General features: G+C 38.5%; 1 protein-coding gene across 2 annotated transcripts in view; it reads right to left on the bottom strand.

Annotated features, from left to right (window-relative positions):
• Positions 1 to 4,586: 4,586 nt before the first annotated feature.
• Positions 4,587 to 21,522, bottom strand: part of prtga (protogenin homolog a (Gallus gallus)) — a 31,212-nt gene continuing 14,276 nt past the window's right edge. Inside the window, exons 6-19 of one of the 2 annotated variants that reach the window (XM_032518659.1) lie at positions 21,253 to 21,412; positions 20,621 to 20,868; positions 18,936 to 19,100; positions 17,816 to 18,121; positions 16,722 to 16,910; positions 9,760 to 9,855; positions 9,465 to 9,651; positions 8,550 to 8,677; positions 8,264 to 8,434; positions 6,681 to 6,860; positions 6,252 to 6,375; positions 6,011 to 6,143; positions 5,719 to 5,790; positions 4,587 to 5,040 (exon numbers count right to left, since the gene is read on the bottom strand). In XM_032518659.1, the coding sequence (XP_032374550.1) occupies positions 4,612 to 5,040; positions 5,719 to 5,790; positions 6,011 to 6,143; positions 6,252 to 6,375; positions 6,681 to 6,860; positions 8,264 to 8,434; positions 8,550 to 8,677; positions 9,465 to 9,651; positions 9,760 to 9,855; positions 16,722 to 16,910; positions 17,816 to 18,121; positions 18,936 to 19,100; positions 20,621 to 20,868; positions 21,253 to 21,412 (2,588 nt within the window). In that variant the 3' untranslated portion in view covers positions 4,587 to 4,611. Of the gene's footprint in view, positions 5,041 to 5,718; positions 5,833 to 6,010; positions 6,144 to 6,251; positions 6,376 to 6,680; positions 6,861 to 8,263; positions 8,435 to 8,549; positions 8,678 to 9,464; positions 9,652 to 9,759; positions 9,856 to 16,721; positions 16,911 to 17,815; positions 18,122 to 18,935; positions 19,101 to 20,620; positions 20,869 to 21,252; positions 21,413 to 21,522 lie in introns of both variants that reach the window. The other variant, XM_032518650.1, reaches the window with a different exon arrangement.

The raw sequence follows: 21,522 nt of genomic DNA on the forward strand, positions 1-21,522 counted from the left end.
ATAAGGAAACATAATGGAAGCAACCTTTCAGATAACTTAATTATTGATTAGTAATTATTTGATTTGCTGCTAACATATAATACCAATAGAGGTCACTGTTGACTAGGTAAAGGCGCGTGAGTAAGTAAGCGGCAATTACTTAAATGTACAGGTGCTTTCCTCCAAAGTTTTTCATTATAGCAAAAGAGTATAACCTTAAAATAAGCATCAATAAGGGGCATTCATTTTAGACCAATAGAACAAAATAGCCTACATTTTAGTTAGTGCTGTTAACTTACAGTAAATTTAAGGTACTGGTTACAAACAAAACATATGAAGAGCTTAAAAAATATTATGCTCTGTTATAATATATAACACCCAACCGTATATACAAGTCGAGCTGATCAATAAGTCAATTGACATAAATTAATTATCAACTATCTTGATAGTAAAGTAATTTGTCATGCAAAATGCCAAACATTGTGATGTTTTAGACTTGAGTGGACAAATTTTTGTGAATGCGTCACTTGGGGCTTGGGGTAATTATGACAGGTATTTCTTAAATTAATTAATTAATTAAGAAAATAAGAGCTGATTAATCCAGAATGAAAATAATCAGTTGCACCCATGAACAAAATAGTTCAAAATTAGCACTACTTCAACCAACTTTGAGAGTGATGGCTAACAAACATAATGTAATATTCTAATCATGCCTCTCAAATTAATGTACAAATACACGTGTTTTTATTCTTCAAATTGGTCTCCTGTCTGAAAGGCCACTCAAGAAGTTAAAGGCACAAGATGGATTGTGGATAAAATGATTAAACATTAAAGTAGACAAGTTGCAATTTTTAGACTTTTATTGAAATTGAGAGTCAGACTTATACATAATTAACCGCAGTCTAAAATCTCCTCACTAAACATTTTTTGGCAAAAACCTAATTGCAAGTGATTTTTCTGACAAAGACAAACTGACAAAGTTCAACAAAACATTAACAGAAAATATCAGAAAACATACTAATTACCAAAAGGTACATTCATTTTCAAGAGTTGAAACCTGCTTTCTCTTTAAGGAGGAGCAGCTGTGGGTTCCCCTGAGTTTGACTGTAAATGACCCGCAACTCTCCACCTAACATCATACAAACAACAATTCTCCAAAAAGGGAAAACAAGACTGTGTTTTATCCTTGAAATTCACATGTTTGGATAGGTACATAATTCCAACATAATACCATTAATGAGATGGCTTATTTATTTAATAATCTTGACCTAAATCTTACAGACATTAATGACCCAAGTAAATTGCATCTGCACTTTTCACATAAATGTAAAAACTAAAAATCTGAGGTAGCATTTATGTACCTGTATGACTTACAAAAGGCCCAATTCAGAACCTGTATGACTTACAGCAGCTTGGTGTGTATGTGTGTCTGTACTTATCGTGACTTGAAAACAAACACACAGTTTTTTTGTGAAACAGGAGGTCAGTATCTTAGATCTTTCAGATTCTGGATTGAGCCCTTAAAGCTCTAATAATACAGGATATATGAATACATTATGGTTCAAGTTCAAATGGAAATGTATATCCTTCTTTTACTTTCCAAAAGCATGATCAACATGACTACAAAAAAATCAATTTTATGCTGAAAGACAACAGATAAAGAAAAAGGAAAACTTGATTTTGTGGAAATGAATAATGATTAAGAAACAGTTTTCATCCTGCTTTCTCATAATATGACACAAACAGTTGTGAAATTAGTATGAGAACACTGAAAATGACAACATTTCACACAAAGATAGGATGCTTTTAAACATCTTTGTCAATATGCCAATATGCAACGGTGACCTTTAAAAATATCTTTGGTTTACATTGTTTGCTTTTCAAAAGAAAGTTAAACTGATTGTGTCACTTTTCATCCCGAAGAATTTCCCATGATTGAATCCTCTGCAGAATCCTCTGATTAAAAATACAGAAATGTGAAAAACATTTGTGCACCCACTGACCACTACTCTTTGTTATGATAAAAATAAAAATCATTTGAGATCTTCAAACTGTCAATATAGAGGCATTAGATTTACTTCACATATATTTCCAGCTAAAAAAAGTACTTTACATGGGTCAAATTTGAGGAAATCACTCAAATACAAACTTTTAAATCCTTTTGTAAATTAATTTTCATTCAGGTGAAAAGTCGGTGGGTGCACATTTACACACAACTGCACTGTTGCAACACAGACACTACTCAATATAATATACTGTATTAAATCATTTTCACCTACAATGTACAGACATCTGTGTGCAACAGTTTGAGTAACTCTGCGACGGGATATTTTAGTTTGTGTGCATAAAATTGAATATTAATTGTCACTCCATCATCATTAAGTGCCGGTGTATCTTGCTGGCACTTCCTCAGAGTTTTAACCCGCAACTCTCTTCACTCATTTTGTCGCAGGTCAAGGCCACTAATGTGCAAGGCTTTGTTTGAGGAGCTCAACTGATCTCAAAGGTTGCGTTGTCATCTTTGGTCAAACGTGTTTTGATTATTTCACATTTTTTCGCAACCTTATGCCAGAGATTAGTTGAGAGACTAAAATAAACTCAAGTAGCAAACAACTCTTTGGGCAATAGCGTCAGTCACCGCTGCACATTGGCCGATAATACATAACTAATGGACAGACAAGTGCTAAACTTCATCTACGCTACAGAAAAAAAATACTGGGAACAAAGGTAACTACAATGTGTACTCAGTAGTACATTATCTTCTAACAAAAATATATAGTTTTGTGTTCATTCAATTCTTCACTTTCTACTCTGATTTAACACTTTTATTGCTTTTACTACAATCATTCTTCACGTGTTGCATCCTCACGTGGAGCTTTTCCCTCAGAAAGATTAGGCTTTGGTTTACACATCTGAGGGATGCTTTCCCACGTTAGGCCAATTATAAAGCTTTTCTGTACCGATACGCCACTGCAAGCACTTCTGGTGTGAATCTTTACACAAATAAAAAGGAAGAAGTCAATAAAAAAAAAAAAAAGAGTCTGTGAGGAAAGGAGAAACTACAGAGGGGGTATCCATCTGTGGGGAGGGCAGCACAAACATCTGAGCTACTGGCACATAATGGAGATACATTCATCGCATATTCTATTAGGCGATTACACACTACAATAGTTTAGTACTGAGAAGATACCCTGTCAGTTTAACATGTAACACTACATGACTTTTCATATGTACTAAACTTTGTTCCCTGAGTTTAGGAAAACAAGACCAAAAAAAAAAAAAATTCTTAATCGAGGTAGTATAAAACATGAATAGCAAGGGCAGCTGCACATTGACATACAAAACAAAAGCAGACATTCGTTATCTTTTCATTCCATTACTCAATAATGGACACAATGAACAAAAATACGATTTATAGTGGCTCAGTACCTCAACAACATCCGAGGAGATAAATAAACTGTGTGTGTGTTTTCCATCCTTCAGTCCACACAACAGGTGGAGCGAGAGGAGAGAGCTGCAGCGCCCTTACCATCCAGTAAAATTAGGACAAAGTAAGAGAAAAAGACAAAATTGGATGACAATCAGACGAAAAGTCATCAGGAAGTATCAAATGCAATGGAACTGAAGCAGCCCATCACATAACATAGGTATAAGTAGTTATTAAATATACAATAGAAGTTTACCAGGGGTAAACCGAGGTAGATAATCAGTGAATAGGACTCTCGCTTCCCTTTCTCTCCAGTGATAAACTCTCTTAAATAATGTCAGAAATGTCACTTTTGGTCACATTTTCGACAATCTTTTAAAACATTCATGGTGGGTGAGATATTTTTTTTAGACATACACACATAAAGAGAAAATTAAAAAAAGACATTCATTGAATGAAAAAGAAAAGCAAAAGAACTCAAAAGACCCCTCCCGCGAACATTTCATACTGTAAAAGGCATTTATCGGTTTTCTGTTCATTGTGTTTAAAACAGGATAAAGGTTAAAAAAAAAGGTCTCTCTCCTTGTTTCTTTACACCTGTCTCTAATACTTACATTCAGGCCTGCAGTACACTTGCAACGCAAAATAACTGCAGGTATATGTTGATGAATTTTAGTGAGTTGACTTGCTGAGTCAGAGTAAAGAGCTTTTTAAAATAGTTTACTAAATCTGCATTTCCCCTTCTCTATCATGCTTTGACGTTTTCTGATTGTTCTGAGTGTCAATATTGTTTCCTGTTGGTGGCAGCTACATAGATAAACATAGACGTAGATAAATATAGATAAACTAACATGAGTTTGATATTTTGGGAAATATGCTTAAGTAGAGTACACGAGAGTTGGATAAGAAGATCGATACCACAAGAGTGATCTCAATCTTCACAGCTTACTATCCACCAGAAGTGAGTGTGACTAAGCAAAAAAGTATGAAGCTGCAATGAGTACACAACTGTTTTTCTACTTCAGAGCAGGTTTTTGTAAGTGTACCATTGCCTTCACACACACAGTTTCACACACACACACACACACACCACACACACACACACACACACACACACACACACACACACACACACACACACACACAGTTACACACACACACACACACACACACACACACACACACACACACACACACACAGAGTTTCACACACACTCGGACACACACACTTGGAGAGAAAGTGCAGACTTGGAACTGCTCTGCGCATCATGATGACAGCAGCCGTTCTCGACGGACTCCATTAACTTCAGGTCAATCTGACTTTCCTCCATCAGGTGGACTGACTGTTCAGGGAGACCGCTGCATTCCGAGCCTCCGCTGTCCTCTGCTGTCAGAGAAGGAGGGCGGCTGCTGGTACCAGAAGACAGGTTGGTCATCTCTGTCTCGTCGTGAGAGTAACGACCCGAATCACCGGTGGCATGGCTGCCCTCGCTGTTGGATGAGCCTTCCGAGTCACCGGGACGCCAGAGCAGGGGCTGCAGAGTGGTGGGCTGGTTTGGAGACATCGACCGCTCCTCTTCGTAAGCCAACACTGTGGTACCGGGCTGATAGGAGGCGGTGCCTTGTCTCATATTCTACAGCACAGAGAAAATGTTGCTTCAGTTAGTCTGAGTGTTTATGGTTCGTTGGTGTAGTTGCAGATAGCTTCAACCTAACTTGATCTCACCAGCAAACCTGCAGGAAAAGATCTTATTCTGCCTTTTGCATGCCATCAACCAAATTCATTCCTTAAATCTTTATGATATAGTTCTATAGTCTTTAAAGCATTTCCTAAAAAAACGCCGTATTTATATTAATTATTCACCTAACCAGTTTCCTTTTCACTTAATTCTGTCTCTCTTGGAGTAACTTTAAGAAACGATAAAAAAAACGTCTATGTGATCCTGACATCGTTTATAATTCTCACGTACACTGGATTCATAATTACTATAAAAGGAGCAGCTGAGAATACACTTTAAATGTCAAAATTCACTCACAAGTTTAAGGCCTTCTTTGTCTGAGTTGACCAAGTAGTGCTTATTTCAACCTCTAACACACACCATCAATCAAATAGGTCTGTTTAGGTCTGTTGAGGTTTGGGTCTGCAATCCTTTATTCATTTTAAAAGCCAGGTTTATATGCAGCCTGAGGCGCAACTCAGGACAAGAAAGTAATTTGTAATTTACAAACACTGGTAAGCAATGAATTGTGGGGAGTTTTTCCAAGTTGCTGATGACAATTTAATAAGCAAGACTCCTCATTCTGAGTCTTACCTGCACTGCTTTACTGTCCTTTTTCACATTACTGCGGAAAGAAAACCATTTCTCTTTCTTCTCAGTGCTGGGCTGAACAGGGCCGAGAGAATTGATAATGAGATTTGTTCCACCCTACGAGTGTAAAGTAAAAAAATAAAAAATATATAGTATATAGATATATATATATATATATATTTTAAAGTATGAAAAGGTATGAGCCATATAAAGTACTGTACTGTAAAATGAATATGATAAAAGTGATAATCTTGCAACTACATGTTATGTGAATAAACAAAAAACTTGTAAGGACCTTGGCATCAATGAAACGGTTTTCACTCATCATTGGAACGCTCCCATCAGCGTTCACGGCTTGTCCGTGAGAGCCCAGATGACCTGCAGATGTGTTCACTCCTTCTCTGAGCGTTTTAACAGCTGAAAATTTCCTGTAGGCAAACAAACATGACGTCACTACAGACAGAAGAAACTCAGGGAAACTGGGCTTTTGCTGTTAAACAATATTTACTGGCTACTGTTTCAGACATACTAAGTACCTGTTTTTGCCTCTGCAGATGATGATGAAAGCGCAGATGATGATGCAGATGAGAGCAATGCAGACTCCCACAGTAATCCCTGTCATTGACTTTTGGTCCAGGTGGTAGAAGCCATCAGAAAATGCTATGAAGTGTCAATGGAACATTCTCAGATTATCAATCTTTTTTTAAAGATTTTTTATTTTATTTTATTAAGACAGCTGAAGAGACAGAGGGGGAATGACAGAGTCAAATTCATGACTGCTGTGTGTGTGTGTGAACCTCTATATATGGACATGCGCTCTACCAGGTGAGCCACCTAGGAGCCCCAGATTATCAATCTTATGTGGTGCAGTCTGAAAAAGCTTGACATATTACAAGTTCTGTGATGGAAGACCACAATCCTAAAATACGAAGGGATTCTGTCAGGATGATGTTGATGTTACTGACCTGTGGACTGTGTGGAGCCACGAGAGAGCCGGGGATCATGACCAAAGGAGAGATCTGCTCGGACCGTCAGTTCCACCGTATGAGAAAACGGCCCATCACCCACATTGTTGGATGCAGAAACTTTCACAAAGTAAATCTGGCCAGGCTTCAGGTTCTCCAGCAGTGCCATGGTGATGGTTCCTGTTTAGTGAGATTAAACTGAGGTGTTTAACTTAGATTGGACAGATAGTCTAGTTAGCTGTCTGGATTCACCCTGCAGAGATGTGAGGATGTGAGGAGTACTATAGTACTCATAAATTGACTAGAGTTTAGAATGTCAACACAAATAAAGTGGAAGGTGCCATTTGGCCAAAAATGAGGGACATCCAGCGGATCTTCTGGTGGCAACGGAGCAATTCCCTAAATGAATCATTGTTGATATAGACTTATGTGTTTAAATACTGCATTGAGTGGAATATTAAAAGTTGGAGTTTAAAAGTTTGGGATATGCGTGTATTTGCTCTCTTTATGAGAGTTAGATAAGAAGATTGATACCACTCACACGTCTGAACACTAAATATGCAGATGGAGCTAGCAGCAAGTTAGCTTAGCTTAGCATAAAGACTGGAAACAATAGGAAACAGCTAGCCTGTCTCTCTCCAAAGGGAACAAAATCCACCTACCCACACCTTTAACGCTAATTCATTAACGTTATGTTATAACTCATTTGTTCTCATTCATACAAAAAACAAAGCCTGACAAAGATAACAACTTGCAAATTACCCAAGCTGTCCAACTATTCCTTTAACCTCCAAATGTGTTTAAGCTGCCTGACATAAGAAAAAATCCTGAATAAACACATGTAGTTCTGTTACTCCAATATGTTACTGTTGTGATACATGCACACCTCTGACTAACCGGGACTTTCTGATGCAGTAAAAGACACATAAAAACAATCCTCTTGGCTGAGAGGTGCTATGTGAGAGAAGAGCAGGGGGTCAGGAGATCAGGGCTATACACATTCCCTTCACTGTTGACCCCTTCACTAAGGGCAGGGGAATGTGTGTGTCATTTTATGTGTTTCCTGAAGTTGTCTGCCCTGAAAAACACCTACGCTGTCTGCTTTTGAATTCCTGTGACTGAATGGTCACTTACAAATATTTCTCACTTTATTTTGCTTGGTGCAACATATTGTATAAATCATTTGGTATTTTGATCATGTTGGTTTTCTAAAAAGAGCACTTTTAACATTGTTTAAACACTGCTGAACTTTGATCGGAAATTAATATTTGAATGTGCATAAAGTCCATCACTGGGACAGATATGGTCTGTTTTACATGAATGCACAGCGATTTAAAATAGTCTTTATGTGAACAGGGTCAATAAATAGGTAAATCAAAGTTTTTGTTGTGATCACATTGAACTTCCAAAATGGTCTTTTATCAGTAAGACAAAAGCAGTGGCCTTCACGTTTGGCACCATTTAGACCAGAGACAAGACTGGAAGATGAAATGAGTTACTAATTTCCAATGGGCCATTTATGTGGGACAAGAGGAAGTATTTCTGGTTCCCCCTGCACAACTGTAGGGAGAACCACTCCTTACCTTCTTTTTGCAGCACTTGCCATTCCCCAGCTATCCAGGCATTTCTGGAGGCGTACAGGATGGTGTAATGTGTCACAGCTACATTGGGTTCATCTGGGGGTTTCCATGAAACCAATGCTGTGTCTTCTTCAAGTAAAGTCACTTTCACATTGAAAGGGGGCTGAGTGGGAGCTGTGTGGGGCGGATAAAAAGGTCAAAAATATATATCATGCAGCAGCAGCAATAACAAACTCCTGGTACACAAAGATATAATTAATAAGATTGCAATGTTTGATAATTCACTCACCGTCAGGTAAAGTGCTCTGATAAACAACAGGGCTCCAGGGGCTGGACAGCTGGTCAATGTGAAGGCGAACGGCAAATTCATACTTGGTGTTGGGCTCCAGATCTCGCACCAGGAGGCTCTGCTTACTCCTACAGAAGAAAGACATAACATGGGCTTTCTTTTGGCTAGAAGATAATCTATTATCCAAATCAGTTTATGTGACTAGCTGAGGTTTGAAGATCACTTTTGTAGATCACTCTAATACAATTCCAGCAGTGCCATGGTGATGGTTCCTGTTTAGTGAGATTAAACTGAGGTGTTTAACTTAGATTGGACAGATAGTTTGTAGATCACTCTAATACAATTCACTCAATAGCATTTGTGTGCCGCAGAATAAAAATAAATACATTCAAAGACTTTAACAGCTTGTGTCTTGTCATGATTTTAAGATGTCATATTTACCCATATACTTATGTTATCAAGTTTTACTGCGTTAATGAAATGGTCTTTTAACAAATGTTCTTGCCCAGCAGATGGGGATATGGAGCTGTACTGGCAGGAGGAAGAAACAACTGAGGTTCTGGTGACCAATCAACTTTCCCCAACAAGTGTGGAGACAGTATATATGTTGTAAAGAAACTGTTTTGGTGATATGATATAGCTTGTAAAATATCAAATTATTGTCAATACTATGATTTGATGTGAAGATAGGAGCTGAATTGTGGCATGAGACCAAGTCATCACACCGTAAGATAAAAACATACAGTTACATGGGTTTTACACCTGGTTTCACTTTTCTTAACACATCCCCATCTCCAAACGGGAAAGCACAATACAGTAGTGCCCACACATTTATTAAAGCTGCACTCATTAATATTATAGCTGAACACATAAAACAGCCTTAAATGAAAAATTGTATTATAAAGGAAGTCTCACGTCTGCAGGTAGAGCACCAAGGAGGCGTTCTGCAGGCCTACTGGGTTGCAGCGGACTGTGTAGTTGACCGCATGGCTGGAAGTGAAGGCTGGTCGACCCCAGTGCAGAAACACAGCGGTCGAACTGTTGGTCTTTGTGTACACATTGTGTGGAGGAGGTGGAGGGGGCACCAGGCGATCTCTAACAGCTGAGAGATACAGTAAGGGTAAAGTTATTTATTGTTCAAATACAAGGGACACCATCGTGCTTCAGACACACTTACAAAATATCTATAATAGTATATTGTGGGACTTACAGACACATCCAGGGGTGCTGATAGTTTGGTCTGCCTGGTAGCCTTCTCCGACATAGTTATAAGCCAGTAGCTTAACGTGGTACTTCTTCCTTGGGTCTGCATTAAGAAAGAAAAAAAAGAAACCAAAATATCTAAATAAATCACATGATATAAATGTGGAAAAACACCAAAGGTTCTTCTTACTTCAAAATACATCACGCTTTGTGCAGTCTATGGCTACATTAACATTTCTACGTTTAGGTTTTTAAGCAGAGTTTCAAGGCAAAAGCGATTTGCATGCACAGAATGTTAGTAGCTTAGCTAGCTTTTTAGTAGCTTAGTAGTTTTTCAAATTTCTCCGGATATGGGGCTCTGAAATGCCAGAGTAGTGTAAACATAGCAAAAGACATTTGTTTTTAAACCAAATCGTAGCAATATAAATCTAGCCTCAGATCTGGACTTCTATAAACATCCATAGAGATTTATTCTCAACACTCAATTATTTACCACGGACCACAACACCAAGACAGATGACAATGTGATTCCTACAGCTAACAGGAAGCAGGGGTGCTACATGAAAGAGACCAGGGCTGTGTGGGTGTGGGGTCAGTGAGGTTTTCTGGTTTGATGGTGTGGTGGGAACCAGAGGTGAGGTATAGTGCGACAGATGCTCAGTGCCGTAAGTCCTTTGGTCAGTTTCTGCAGCACTCAGGGCAGCAGAACAGAAGAGCTCAACTATCCATCACACTGTCACCCTGAGTCTTTTGATAAAATAAGAAGGTCCTTTCTCCGGCCCCAGTCAGGCTTGCTGCTTAGTGGTCAGTGGCCACTCCTATTCAGGACCAGAATCTGGGGGTCAAATCGACGGACAAAATCCCCTGGGAAGGACATTGCTGACAGTCAACAGCAGTTGCAGGCCTCAGTGACCCTGAAGACCCTGCGCTGAACAAAAGCCATCTGACCAAATGTCCCTTTTACCCCTAAAAGAATAATGATTAGGGTCTGATTTGAAAGTTGCATGCAATATCAACATTGTGAGCCATACCTTTTAACTCTTAGAGACAGACATATAAATGCACACTGATCCCCAACCTCTTTAATTCATGTTTCTGAAATGCTTGGTCACACTTTGGTGGGAAGGTGAAAATCACATTTGCAATATTATTTATGATGGTCAAAATACATTATTTCTAATCTATGATCTTAAAGTAAAATATGTGTAATAGTGACCACTCAAGAACAATATATCCCGGCATGTTAGTTACAGAAGTGCATAAAAAAATGTATAGCTCAAATATGAACATGTGCATTTTGCTCAAACTGACACTAAAATAATCACAACCCTATTACTATTAAGACAGTCCTTTCTACCATTCAGAAAACAAACAAATACACTTCTATTGCTATATGAGACAGTTGACCACAGGAGATGAATTTGTGTCCATGGAAGTTAGAGAAGTTTAGGAGGGGTAGAGTCCAGCTCCTTGCACCCCCATGCAGCCCTGAGGAGTTTTACTGGAGCCAGACCAGGGCCAGCAGGTCAGGCCGAGATTAAACTCTGAAAGAATCTCAGGTCACGGGTGTGGAATATGAGATGAGTCTCTCTTTTTGCTCAGAGATTCTAAAACTTTATATGGCTATTTGTAATGACAATTAAAAGAAACATAATATGATATGAACCGTATCATGAACTGCAGGAAGAATTATCCTCACAGGGCAGATAAATGTCTTGCATATCAAGACTGATCTGAAGCAAAATAAGTTCTGCAAGAAATAAATAAAACCATAAGGCCTGTACTTTTTATACAATGTCCATCTTGCTATCCAGAGTTTTCTGCCTAATTTCTTATGCCTCAGTGTCTACCTCGAAAGAGGAGCAGGCACATAGTATGCACCTTTACCCAGCCCCACGATACAATGGGCCACCCATAATTATGCAAGAGAGTAGCTCTGCAAGGGGGGAAGCTGTGACATCTAGGCCATAACCTTTGACATGGAATCTGGGCAAGCTAAATCCTGCAAAAGGAGGGGTGATAGGGCTCTTTCCGAAGGGGGGGAGGGTCAAGCAGAGGAAGTTAGTGGAAAAACAGGGAAACTACAAGAGTCAAAATGAAATGCCATTTAATAGGTGATGACACATTACTAGTGTCCTAATAAGAGAAAACTTTGAGAACAGGTTTGTTTCTCACTCATAGTGGACCTGACACCTGAAGGCTCTTACTTTAAAACATTATATGATTTGACCATGTAGTACCACAGATAACAGTAGTCATAATTCATCACATGTAATACACTTTTCTTTAAGACTCTTAAATCAAGGCAACAACTAACATTTATTTCTATTCAATTAATCTGTTGACTATTGTTTTGATTTATTGTGAAACATCAAAATGTTCGTACCACAAATTCTCAGAGTCAAAGTTAACTTTTCCAAATGTTTTCTTTGGTCAAACCAACAATCCCAAACCGAATGATATTCAGTTTACAGTGACATAAAACACACACAAAAGCAGCAAATCCTCACCTCTAGAAAGATGGAAACACTAATGTTTAAAAATGTCCCTTAATGAAAATACTGAAAGGATGCATCCACTACAAAAATGAATGCCAATCAATTTTCAATGAATCTACTTATTGCTTCAGCGTTGTTTCAGAGTTACAAAATATAAATGTGGCTGCATTACTACACATATTCTTAGAGTGCTGTGTTCTGCTCGAGTTTCCATTCCTTGAGTGTAGACATTTTCCTGTTCTTCCTACTGGGAAACATCTCACATGGCCTCACTCCCATAAATCATGGTGTTTGGCATGCCATGATTTCCTCTCTCCCCCTTTTCATGTCTTCATCTGTCCTGTCAAAAATAAAGGCCAAAAATTCCCAAAAAATAATCTTAAAAAAAAGAAAAAATGATGCTGTTTGTATTAAAGGGCATATTTGACCCATTTGTGGTCAACCCTTTTTTACAGCCCAAATGCAGATCCTGTTGGCCCCTGAGGTTTTCGTTCTGCCTTGCGAAAGGCCCCCCAGGCCGCAGCAAGCCAGGCCTGAACAGGGGCCGTAAATGTCAACTCCTGCATGAACCCTCACACCAGAATCTATCATCTCTTGCTCTCGTTCCTCCCCCTCTCTCTTTTGCTCCTTACTCACACAAATCAACACACAGACGCATGCCGACACACACACACACACACACACACACACACACACACACACACACACACACACACACACACACACCACACACACACACACACACACACACACACACACACACACACAGCACTTTCCTCACTGTAAATTGAACTGAACTTTTCTTTTTCCACTTAAGCCCAGTCTTGTTTATTGACATGTGTGTGACGGTGCTCTTCTCTTTAAGTTAAGCACAACAATACCTTTAAAAATGATGCTCCGAATACAAATCTAGTTTTTACACTAAGTTTGTTTTTTACACACTACTTGTGTTTAATAATAGGAGTGGACAAGATGTAAGATGGCCTGCAGCTATGAGATAATAAATCTACAGTTGTGCTGCCTGGTGCCAACAGGTATGAGAACTATTTAAGCCTCGACTACGACTACATGTTCATCTTGTGGGCCAAGCAGAGAATACACATGCGAGGAAAGGTCACATCACTGTGTCATTTATACCCAACTGGAGCCTCTCAAACACATTCCTGTCTCTCAGGGTGTGCTTTCAATCATCTGGATGGGTCATAAGTGATAATTTAACAGCCAGCTCAGAGCATGTCCTTCTGCAGCCATTCACAGAGCTGAATCAGCATCACCCAGTGTTGCCACAGCTGACAGTTCAGAAATCAATGTTATTGGTAAAAAGGGATGGCTGATGTTGCATTACAGGAAATACAATTTACAGTACAAGCAGATTTAATTTGCAAAGCAATTCCCTGCTGAGAAAATTCTACAGTCAGCATTTGGTAGTCTAGGACTATACTAGAATGCATCAGAAGTAATTTACCCAAAAAAAAAGGAAACTCTTATTGTACCGGACAAGAGCAAAATATTTGTCAACGCAATGATTGAGGCATAAAAGTAAATGTTATTATTTAATGAGACCAACTTGCATTAAATAACATGTTTAGCGGAGACAATCACAGCATGTATTCAAAATTAAATAGTCCAATATTTTGTCTAACACTTCCTAAAATGAATATTCCAGAATGGAATATTGTTGACGATACAGAGTAGTACCTATGCTACACGTGTGGATCAGACGATCGAAGGTGTGCCCCAACTCTTCCCCTAATCACCTGTAAAGCGAGTCTATGTAACTTTTAAGTCAAGAATATATTCTTCCCCCTGGAAATGAAAAGTGACACAATTTGCAATAAAATTTAATTCTGGCTCAATTCCTTAGTCTCAGAGGTTTTAATTCCACAGCCTTACTTAGCCTGGTATGACCAGCAGCTTACAAATACAAATATTTGGTTATTTAAAAATCCGATATGCTAATATATCGGCCGATATATACTGTATATATATTTTTTAATCCAGAAACACGTTACAAACATAAACAGATTTACCTAATATTAGTTATTTGTAGTTATTTATCAGCTCTCACTAAAATAATATGATAATAATTTGTGTTATTGTCACAACAGAACAGAGGAACATCAAAATATATTAAAGCTTTGATAAATAAAATGTATAAAACTACAAACTTAAGATATGAAACTTAAAGTCCTTTGAACAAAAGTCACATTAACAAAAAAAATATCAGTGTTACCAAAGGACGTTGTAGAGCAAAACTATGGTAAACTATGGTAAACAAACCATGCGCCAACGCTCATAACATGGTTGACAGTCCATTTTTATTTTTTAAATATTTATTCATCAGAATCATTTATTTATTATTATAAATGATACTGATAAATGAATATTAATATATATATGTATTTTTAAATCGACCATTATAAATGCCAATACCACCTGACCGGGAAATGCCTAACATCAGCCGATAATATCCGCCTGCCAATATATTGGTCGGGCTCTATTATAGTGACTAATGTTAGCACAGTTTAGATACAGTAGATGTTGCTATTAAACTGACATTACTATATTTTCTCCATGTGTGCTACCTAGATTTTAAACATATATCAGGATTGCTTCCAAATTCATACATCTGTTTACATTTGTGTATTCCATTTTTTAAATTAAATCAAATATTTCAAACTGCCTCTTGTATGTATTACGCTATATCAAAAGATTTGTGTTTAATAAATGGTGCAGTGGTGATAGTAGCAAAAACTAATGTCTTGAAGAAGGAAGTTATAATTGGGAAAAAAAGCATTTAATCAGATTCCTCCCAACACAGCAGGATTTTCTCTGATGCAGGATGTGTTGCCACACGGGAGGTCACATGAGGCATTTTACACCTCTTTCCTTGTGCACAGGGCTGCAGCTAATTCAGGAGAAAGAAATCTCAGAACTGCCAGAAAGTGAGCTCACATGACATCCTCATTGTTTGGCCAACAGCTCAGTTGGTGAAAGGCTGCATTTTCTTTAGGTCTTGGCTAATAAACTATCTTTGTGGCTCTCAAACAGAAACAGCTTCAGAAGCCAAACACAATGAGAGTCTTTGATGTCAATTCTCCTCCAGCAACGCTGCTCAAAGCAGTCATAAAACACATAATAAATCTGCCTCCACAAAATAGCTTTCCTCTCTTCAAAACCCAGCCCTGCAAAGCTCCTTTATCAGAGAGGAACAATACAATGATTCTTTTTATTCAGCTTAAGCTCTATTTTGGATGTTGCTAATTTTTTTTAATTATCTTAATATTTATCAGCAGCTTCGTCTACTCCTAGAATATTTATTCATTATTTAGAATAATCTCCTGAAGGAATAGCAACTGGACTGCTTTATAAATACAAACCAATTCAACCATTTTGACAATTACATAAATTAAAAATATGGATTAGTTAATAAAACACAAATTGAACTGAATTTAGTGAATTCTTTTATGTTTTTTCTTACTTCTAGATTTTATCAAACGAGCATCCCAGATATGACTTTATATTTAGCTAAGTCAGTTAAGTAGTTATTGTAATGTTCAGTATAAGTGTTCATCATTATTAATGTCAATATCATCATTAGAAACATTACAAGTAGTGGGTTTAACCCATTGAACTAAATATCTAACTAACTAAACACCTGCAGCAGTTAGAGTTAACACCTAAACTAATTTATAGTGCCATCTTTCTTTCTTTCTTTCTGATCCTGTTCAAGCACCGAGCTTTCTGATTTACAAGTCAGCTGCTGACCACCTGGCTGACCCCTCTAGCCACAGATGGTCAGATGTCCACTGCATTGGCCTGAGCCCCCTCTCCTCTCTTGCACAAAAAAAAGCCAAAATAAATGTGACCTAAAGGCCAAAAGAGCTGTGATATGTCCAAAACACCATCCAGCAGCTGCTGAAAAGACACACACTGAAATCCTGCACAGAGGTTGGGAGGTCATGGAGGAGGGATGTGGTGCAGTTTTAACGCTCTGCTTGACACATGACGAGACAATAAATAAATGTTATCAATAAATGTTGTTGCTGGTTTTAATCACCACAAACTATTTTAATAAAGCTTTAGTAAGCTTAACATTTTAAACCACCATTAAAAGATGCAAGCTTTAATTATGAAATAAGAACAACTTATACAATCTTTGGGAATGTCTTTTACTCATGTAGAAAAATGTGGGTGCATGTTCAAACCTTTCTATGTTGTCATAGATGACCCACTATAACCACTAACATATATAAAGTTTTATAAGTTGTGCTAGTAAGGCCAATAATTACATTAATTTAGGAATTACTGTAGATAGTATAAACATACCTCTTTACAACAAACAAGTTTTAGGAGTTGTAGGAAAAGTAATTACTTTTGTTTACAAAAAAACAATGAAAATACTGTCCTGTGTCCTGCATACCAGGTACAGTGGGAGCAGGTAACTCAAATGATTTGAAACAAAACTCACCAAGGCCTCCGATGGTGTATGCATTATCCAAGGCACGCAGCTGGAGCGGGGCCCTCTCTGACTGGCTCTCCTCATGGTAAAAGAGTCTGTAGCCTTGAACACTGACTGAGTTCCTAGGTGCCAACTGCCAGCGTGCCAAGATAGTGGTGCAGTTTAAAGGCTCCAAGTGCAGCTCGGGAGCCATCGGAACTTAAGAAAGAAGAGTCAGAAAAATTATTTAAATAATAAAATTCCGCAAAGGATTACAAAACAAGAAAGTATCCTCAAACAGTCTTTTCGAGTTTATGACAATAAAAACATTTTCACAGTCCATGTGATTAACTGTGAATAAAACAAAAACAGTGCCGCTTCATAGACATTGTTCTGCTATGTGTATTGCTATCATTGAAGCTTTTCAGAAAACAGGAACTTGTTCTTAGAAAAATGGAACCTCTTTACCTCTTTTTAAGTTTTTTCCAGTGTTTATGTGAGGGACAGAGGAGGTTCCTGACCAGAACTTTTCTTTGAAAAGTGAAACTACCATCTAAAGCCTTACCAGCTGTGTCACACTCAATGCAAACCAGAAACAACCCCACTAGCAGTCAGGGGAGCCATTTCACACATTTTTTTCAGGAATGAGGGGAATAAAGTTTACCAACAGAACACTCCTGTCTGAGTTTAAACTGGAGACGAGAGGGCAATAGAGATGGGAAGGAAAAACAAAACCTCCCCTCCCCCATCTCAAAGCTTCAGATGTGGCTCTAAACAGCCATCTACTCTTTCCCACCCAAAGGCCTGAGTTTCTCCCTTTATGGCCCATGACTGAAACCCTTCCAATGTTACTGACAGTCCAGGGCAAAGGCCACAGAGTTACAAACGGAATGCCTTAACAAGATTACGAGTGCAAGCCTCTCTCTCCTCTTAAGCACAAGAGAAAGGTTCTGTGATAATTCCGCTTTTTGCGTCAACTTCTGTGTGTGTGTGTGTGTGTGTGTGTGTGTGTGTGTGTGTGTGTGTAGATGATCATATGTTGTGCATGCATGTTGCCTGCCTGAAAATCACAAAATCTTTACTTCATCTTCATTAAATTATAAAGGCAACTCTCACAAATGTACCTCGAGCACTGGATGCCTTCGGAGTGCGGTGGGACGTCCAGGCAGACTGCTCACCCCACCCAACGCTGGTGGCGGCAACAATACGCAGGAGGTAGATGGTGTCAGGCTGCAGGTTTTCCAAGAGATACTGGGTCTTGTCTGCAGGTAGCTCTATCTGTGAGACTGTATTCTCAGCACTAGTGCGATAGGACAAACGGTAGGCGGAGACTCTGCCACGACTCAGCTTGCCTGTAAGGGGCTGCCAACACACCTGGATGTCCACAGGACTGCGGCTGGTGAGGCTGAGTTCTGGGGCGCGGAGAGGAACTGTGGACCAACAAGACAGACAGATTAAGACCAAAATAACTCCTATGAGCCAAAGAAAACAGAAAAGTCACCCCTGATGCTTTGATTAGCTTTTCCTTATGTACTAAAAAGGAAAAGGGTAACCTTAGGAATGGGTTTTGAAAGCTTAAACCTTTTGCAGACATACTAGATTATTGTTGAATGTATTTTGATAACCATAAACATTCAGTAGCCTCCCCTTGAGCGACTTCAATTGGTACATAAAAGCATGAAATCAATAACTTGAGTTAAGCATGAAAAAATAACTTAAATAAACATGAAAAATGTCACCTGTGTTTAAATGTGTAACATACTGCACCAGTCCAGAAGACAGGGTTCGGCAATACAGTAAGACGATAATATACCCTAATAGGCAATATAACTTTGTCAGCCACTTAAATCGTAGCAATCTAATTCATACGTCCCGTTGTATAAGGCCAGGGTTGTTTTATGGATGTTGCAAATCAATGCAGGGCTGTTTTATGGATCTACAGTATTTGATTTTTTCCCCCCACAATCGATTTTCCAAAAAATGAACCTTACCACAACATTTAGCGACATAAAATTATTTTTATAAAATAATATCATTCAATGCAGTAAAACTATTCTTTGAACATCCTCTGAGCTCCCACTGAAATAATGTTTAAAAGATCGATATTAGGAGTTTGTCCCCAGTTTGTCCTTTACCTGTTGATCTCACTCTCTATATAAAGCTTCTGATTTTCTATTCACTGTGAAAAAAAATGTATTGTTTGTGACCTTCACTAAGTCTATGTCACTAATCTAGGCTCCTCACCATCCTCAAGCGTGTGCTGGAACACATTGTCAGACATACGACTGGCTCCCATGGGCATGTAGGCCACCACGTAGAAGGTGTAGTTGCGAGCCGGCTCCAGGTCATCAATAATGTAGCGAGTTGTATCATTTCCAATGACAACTTGATATTCCTCATTGTTTAATCCTAGACAAATGACAAGATTGTAAAAAGAGCATTATACCAAAATCTACCAAATTAATACTACTCCTTATATTTTGCCGTTTTGTGATAATGACAGGGCAGACATTTGTTTAGATAAATTACAACATATTAAAGATTTAAAATATTTATAAACAAAGCAGGAGATCAAAATCCTACTTATTATTATGTCCACAGTTTTTCAGATGACCTATTGCGGGATAGTCATTTAATTAGAGCAGATTAGCAAAGTAAAAAGATATTTTTTGTCCCAGGGAAAAAGATTACCTGGATTTCTGACTTGGTAAACAAGGTACTTGAGGAGTAAACAAAAAAGCTTTCTCTGTAGTCTGAATGTCTCAGTGAGCCTCAATGAAAAGTGTAACAAAGTCTGCTTTCCTGTCCAATTCACACCCTCCCACGGCCCTCAGAGAATACACACTTTTGGACACTCCATCACACGGGCTAATTAGTTCCTCCTTTCATTAGAGCCTCCATTTAGTGCTGAGCTCTGTAACCTCAGAGAATGCAGAGCGTACTGTCTGAAACTCTGTCGATGTCAATGAACAGCCATTCTCTGTGACTGGAACCAAAGAGATTTTGTCACTATATCAAGTGCAGACAAATCCCAGACAGATGCCAATTATTCAGAGAATTTGTTTAATTTGTCCTTTTTATGTTGACCTCCTTATCTCCAACAAAATCCAGCAGGTGTTCTTTTCTCTCTAGTTGAATTCTGTACATTTCACCTCCCCAATGGAAGTCAGTGGCATTATAATGAAGTGCAGTGCTTGAATGAATAAGCTGAATTTCATTCTCAAATGTTGCATTGTTTGAATGTGACTCTTGTTGTCAAAAGAAAGAGTTCCCAGGAAAGCTGAAAGGCTTTAAGACTTTCCTGCTGTCACACTACAATCCCTGTGCTTTATGTGAACAGTTTTGTGTGTATCCTGCATTTTATCAGCCAAAAGGAAGGGACCCTGCATCTTGAAAGGCCACTGGGCTAGGATCTATAGAAGACTATTCCTGTTTGTCAAGAAAAAGCTGTTGTTCTTCCTTATTTTGGAGAGGAATTTCTTTTTTTCTTCCCTTGACCTCTGCTTACCAACATAGGCATTAACAACACATAGTCAGCTCCCTCCCGCAATATACTTTCTAGACAGGAAGTGCCGAATTGAAGTAACCTAAACTGATCATTTCTGAGGATTTAAAGGGTAACTCATTATCAAAGTGTTTCCAGGTCTTAGGGAGTACTAATGCATTTCTGAATAATGTTGTATAAGTTTGAAAATGAAAGAAATTTGGGCGTGTGGAGTAAGAAAGAAATTAATGAAAGTAAAAGTAATGTAGATGCCAGGTTTTAACAAAGAGTAATAATGGATATAAAGACGTGATCCTTTATAACTATGATCCTTTATGTTGTAAACTGTCCATTATGCGTCCAACAGTGTTATAGGAGTACAATGCTAAATCAATGGATGAAATACCTAAATATATAACGGTAACGTTTTTTACACACCACTCACCTTCAGCCTTCATGTAGTGCACTGAGTAAGCAATAACTTTATCTGAGTTATACTGAGGCCTCTCCCAAGCCAAAAGGATGGCGGAGCTTGACACGGTGTCAGCTCGGAGATTCCTGGGAGCGCTTGGCCGATCCTCAGACATCACCACAATGAGCCTCGCCATGTAGAGGACCGACCCCTGCTCGTTCTCTGCTTGGCACTGATAGATGGCATCGTCCTCAGGGATGATCTGGTTGATGACCAGTTTGCTAAGTGAAACAGACACACATATAAAGAGTATGCACACAGATGGCTTCATCCTGAGGCTCCTTTATCAAGGTGTAATCATTTTATAATTACCTTTACCAAGCGCTGACAGAAGCACAAGCAAATTATAGGGAAACTAACTGAAACCCCATTTGCACTGCTGTAAATTATTCAGTTTCCTTTCCACTGTAGGGACAGTTGTGAATTATTTATTTAGACCAGCCAACAAAGACTGTCAAACGAGCGTATAGTAGAACACTAAAAACATTAAAAGGATTTAGGGCTCTGTTTTCATTATCTTTGTGCATACAGACGCAGATACATGTCCAGAAAACCAGATTTATGGATCTGAAGAATTATCCTTGAAATGGAAGGAGGAATAATACCTGTTGTACATCTTAATTCGACCATTGGATTGAACTTTCTCTCCATTCTTAAACCAAGTGATTTCAGGCGTTGGAACTCCTTCAGCTTGACAGACAAAGCGGGCGGTGCCAGCACGTGGACGGGTCAGGCTCTCTGGCCACTCAACCAAGGAAGGTGGTGCTTAAGAAGAAGAACATCAATGACAAATATATATATATATATATATATATATACACATACAGATATATATACACCCACATATACATAGTATATATATATATATATATATA

The sequence above is a fragment of the Etheostoma spectabile genome, chromosome 1 (genome assembly GCF_008692095.1).
Source record: "Etheostoma spectabile isolate EspeVRDwgs_2016 chromosome 1, UIUC_Espe_1.0, whole genome shotgun sequence".
Classification (NCBI taxonomy): domain Eukaryota; kingdom Metazoa; phylum Chordata; class Actinopteri; order Perciformes; family Percidae; genus Etheostoma; species Etheostoma spectabile.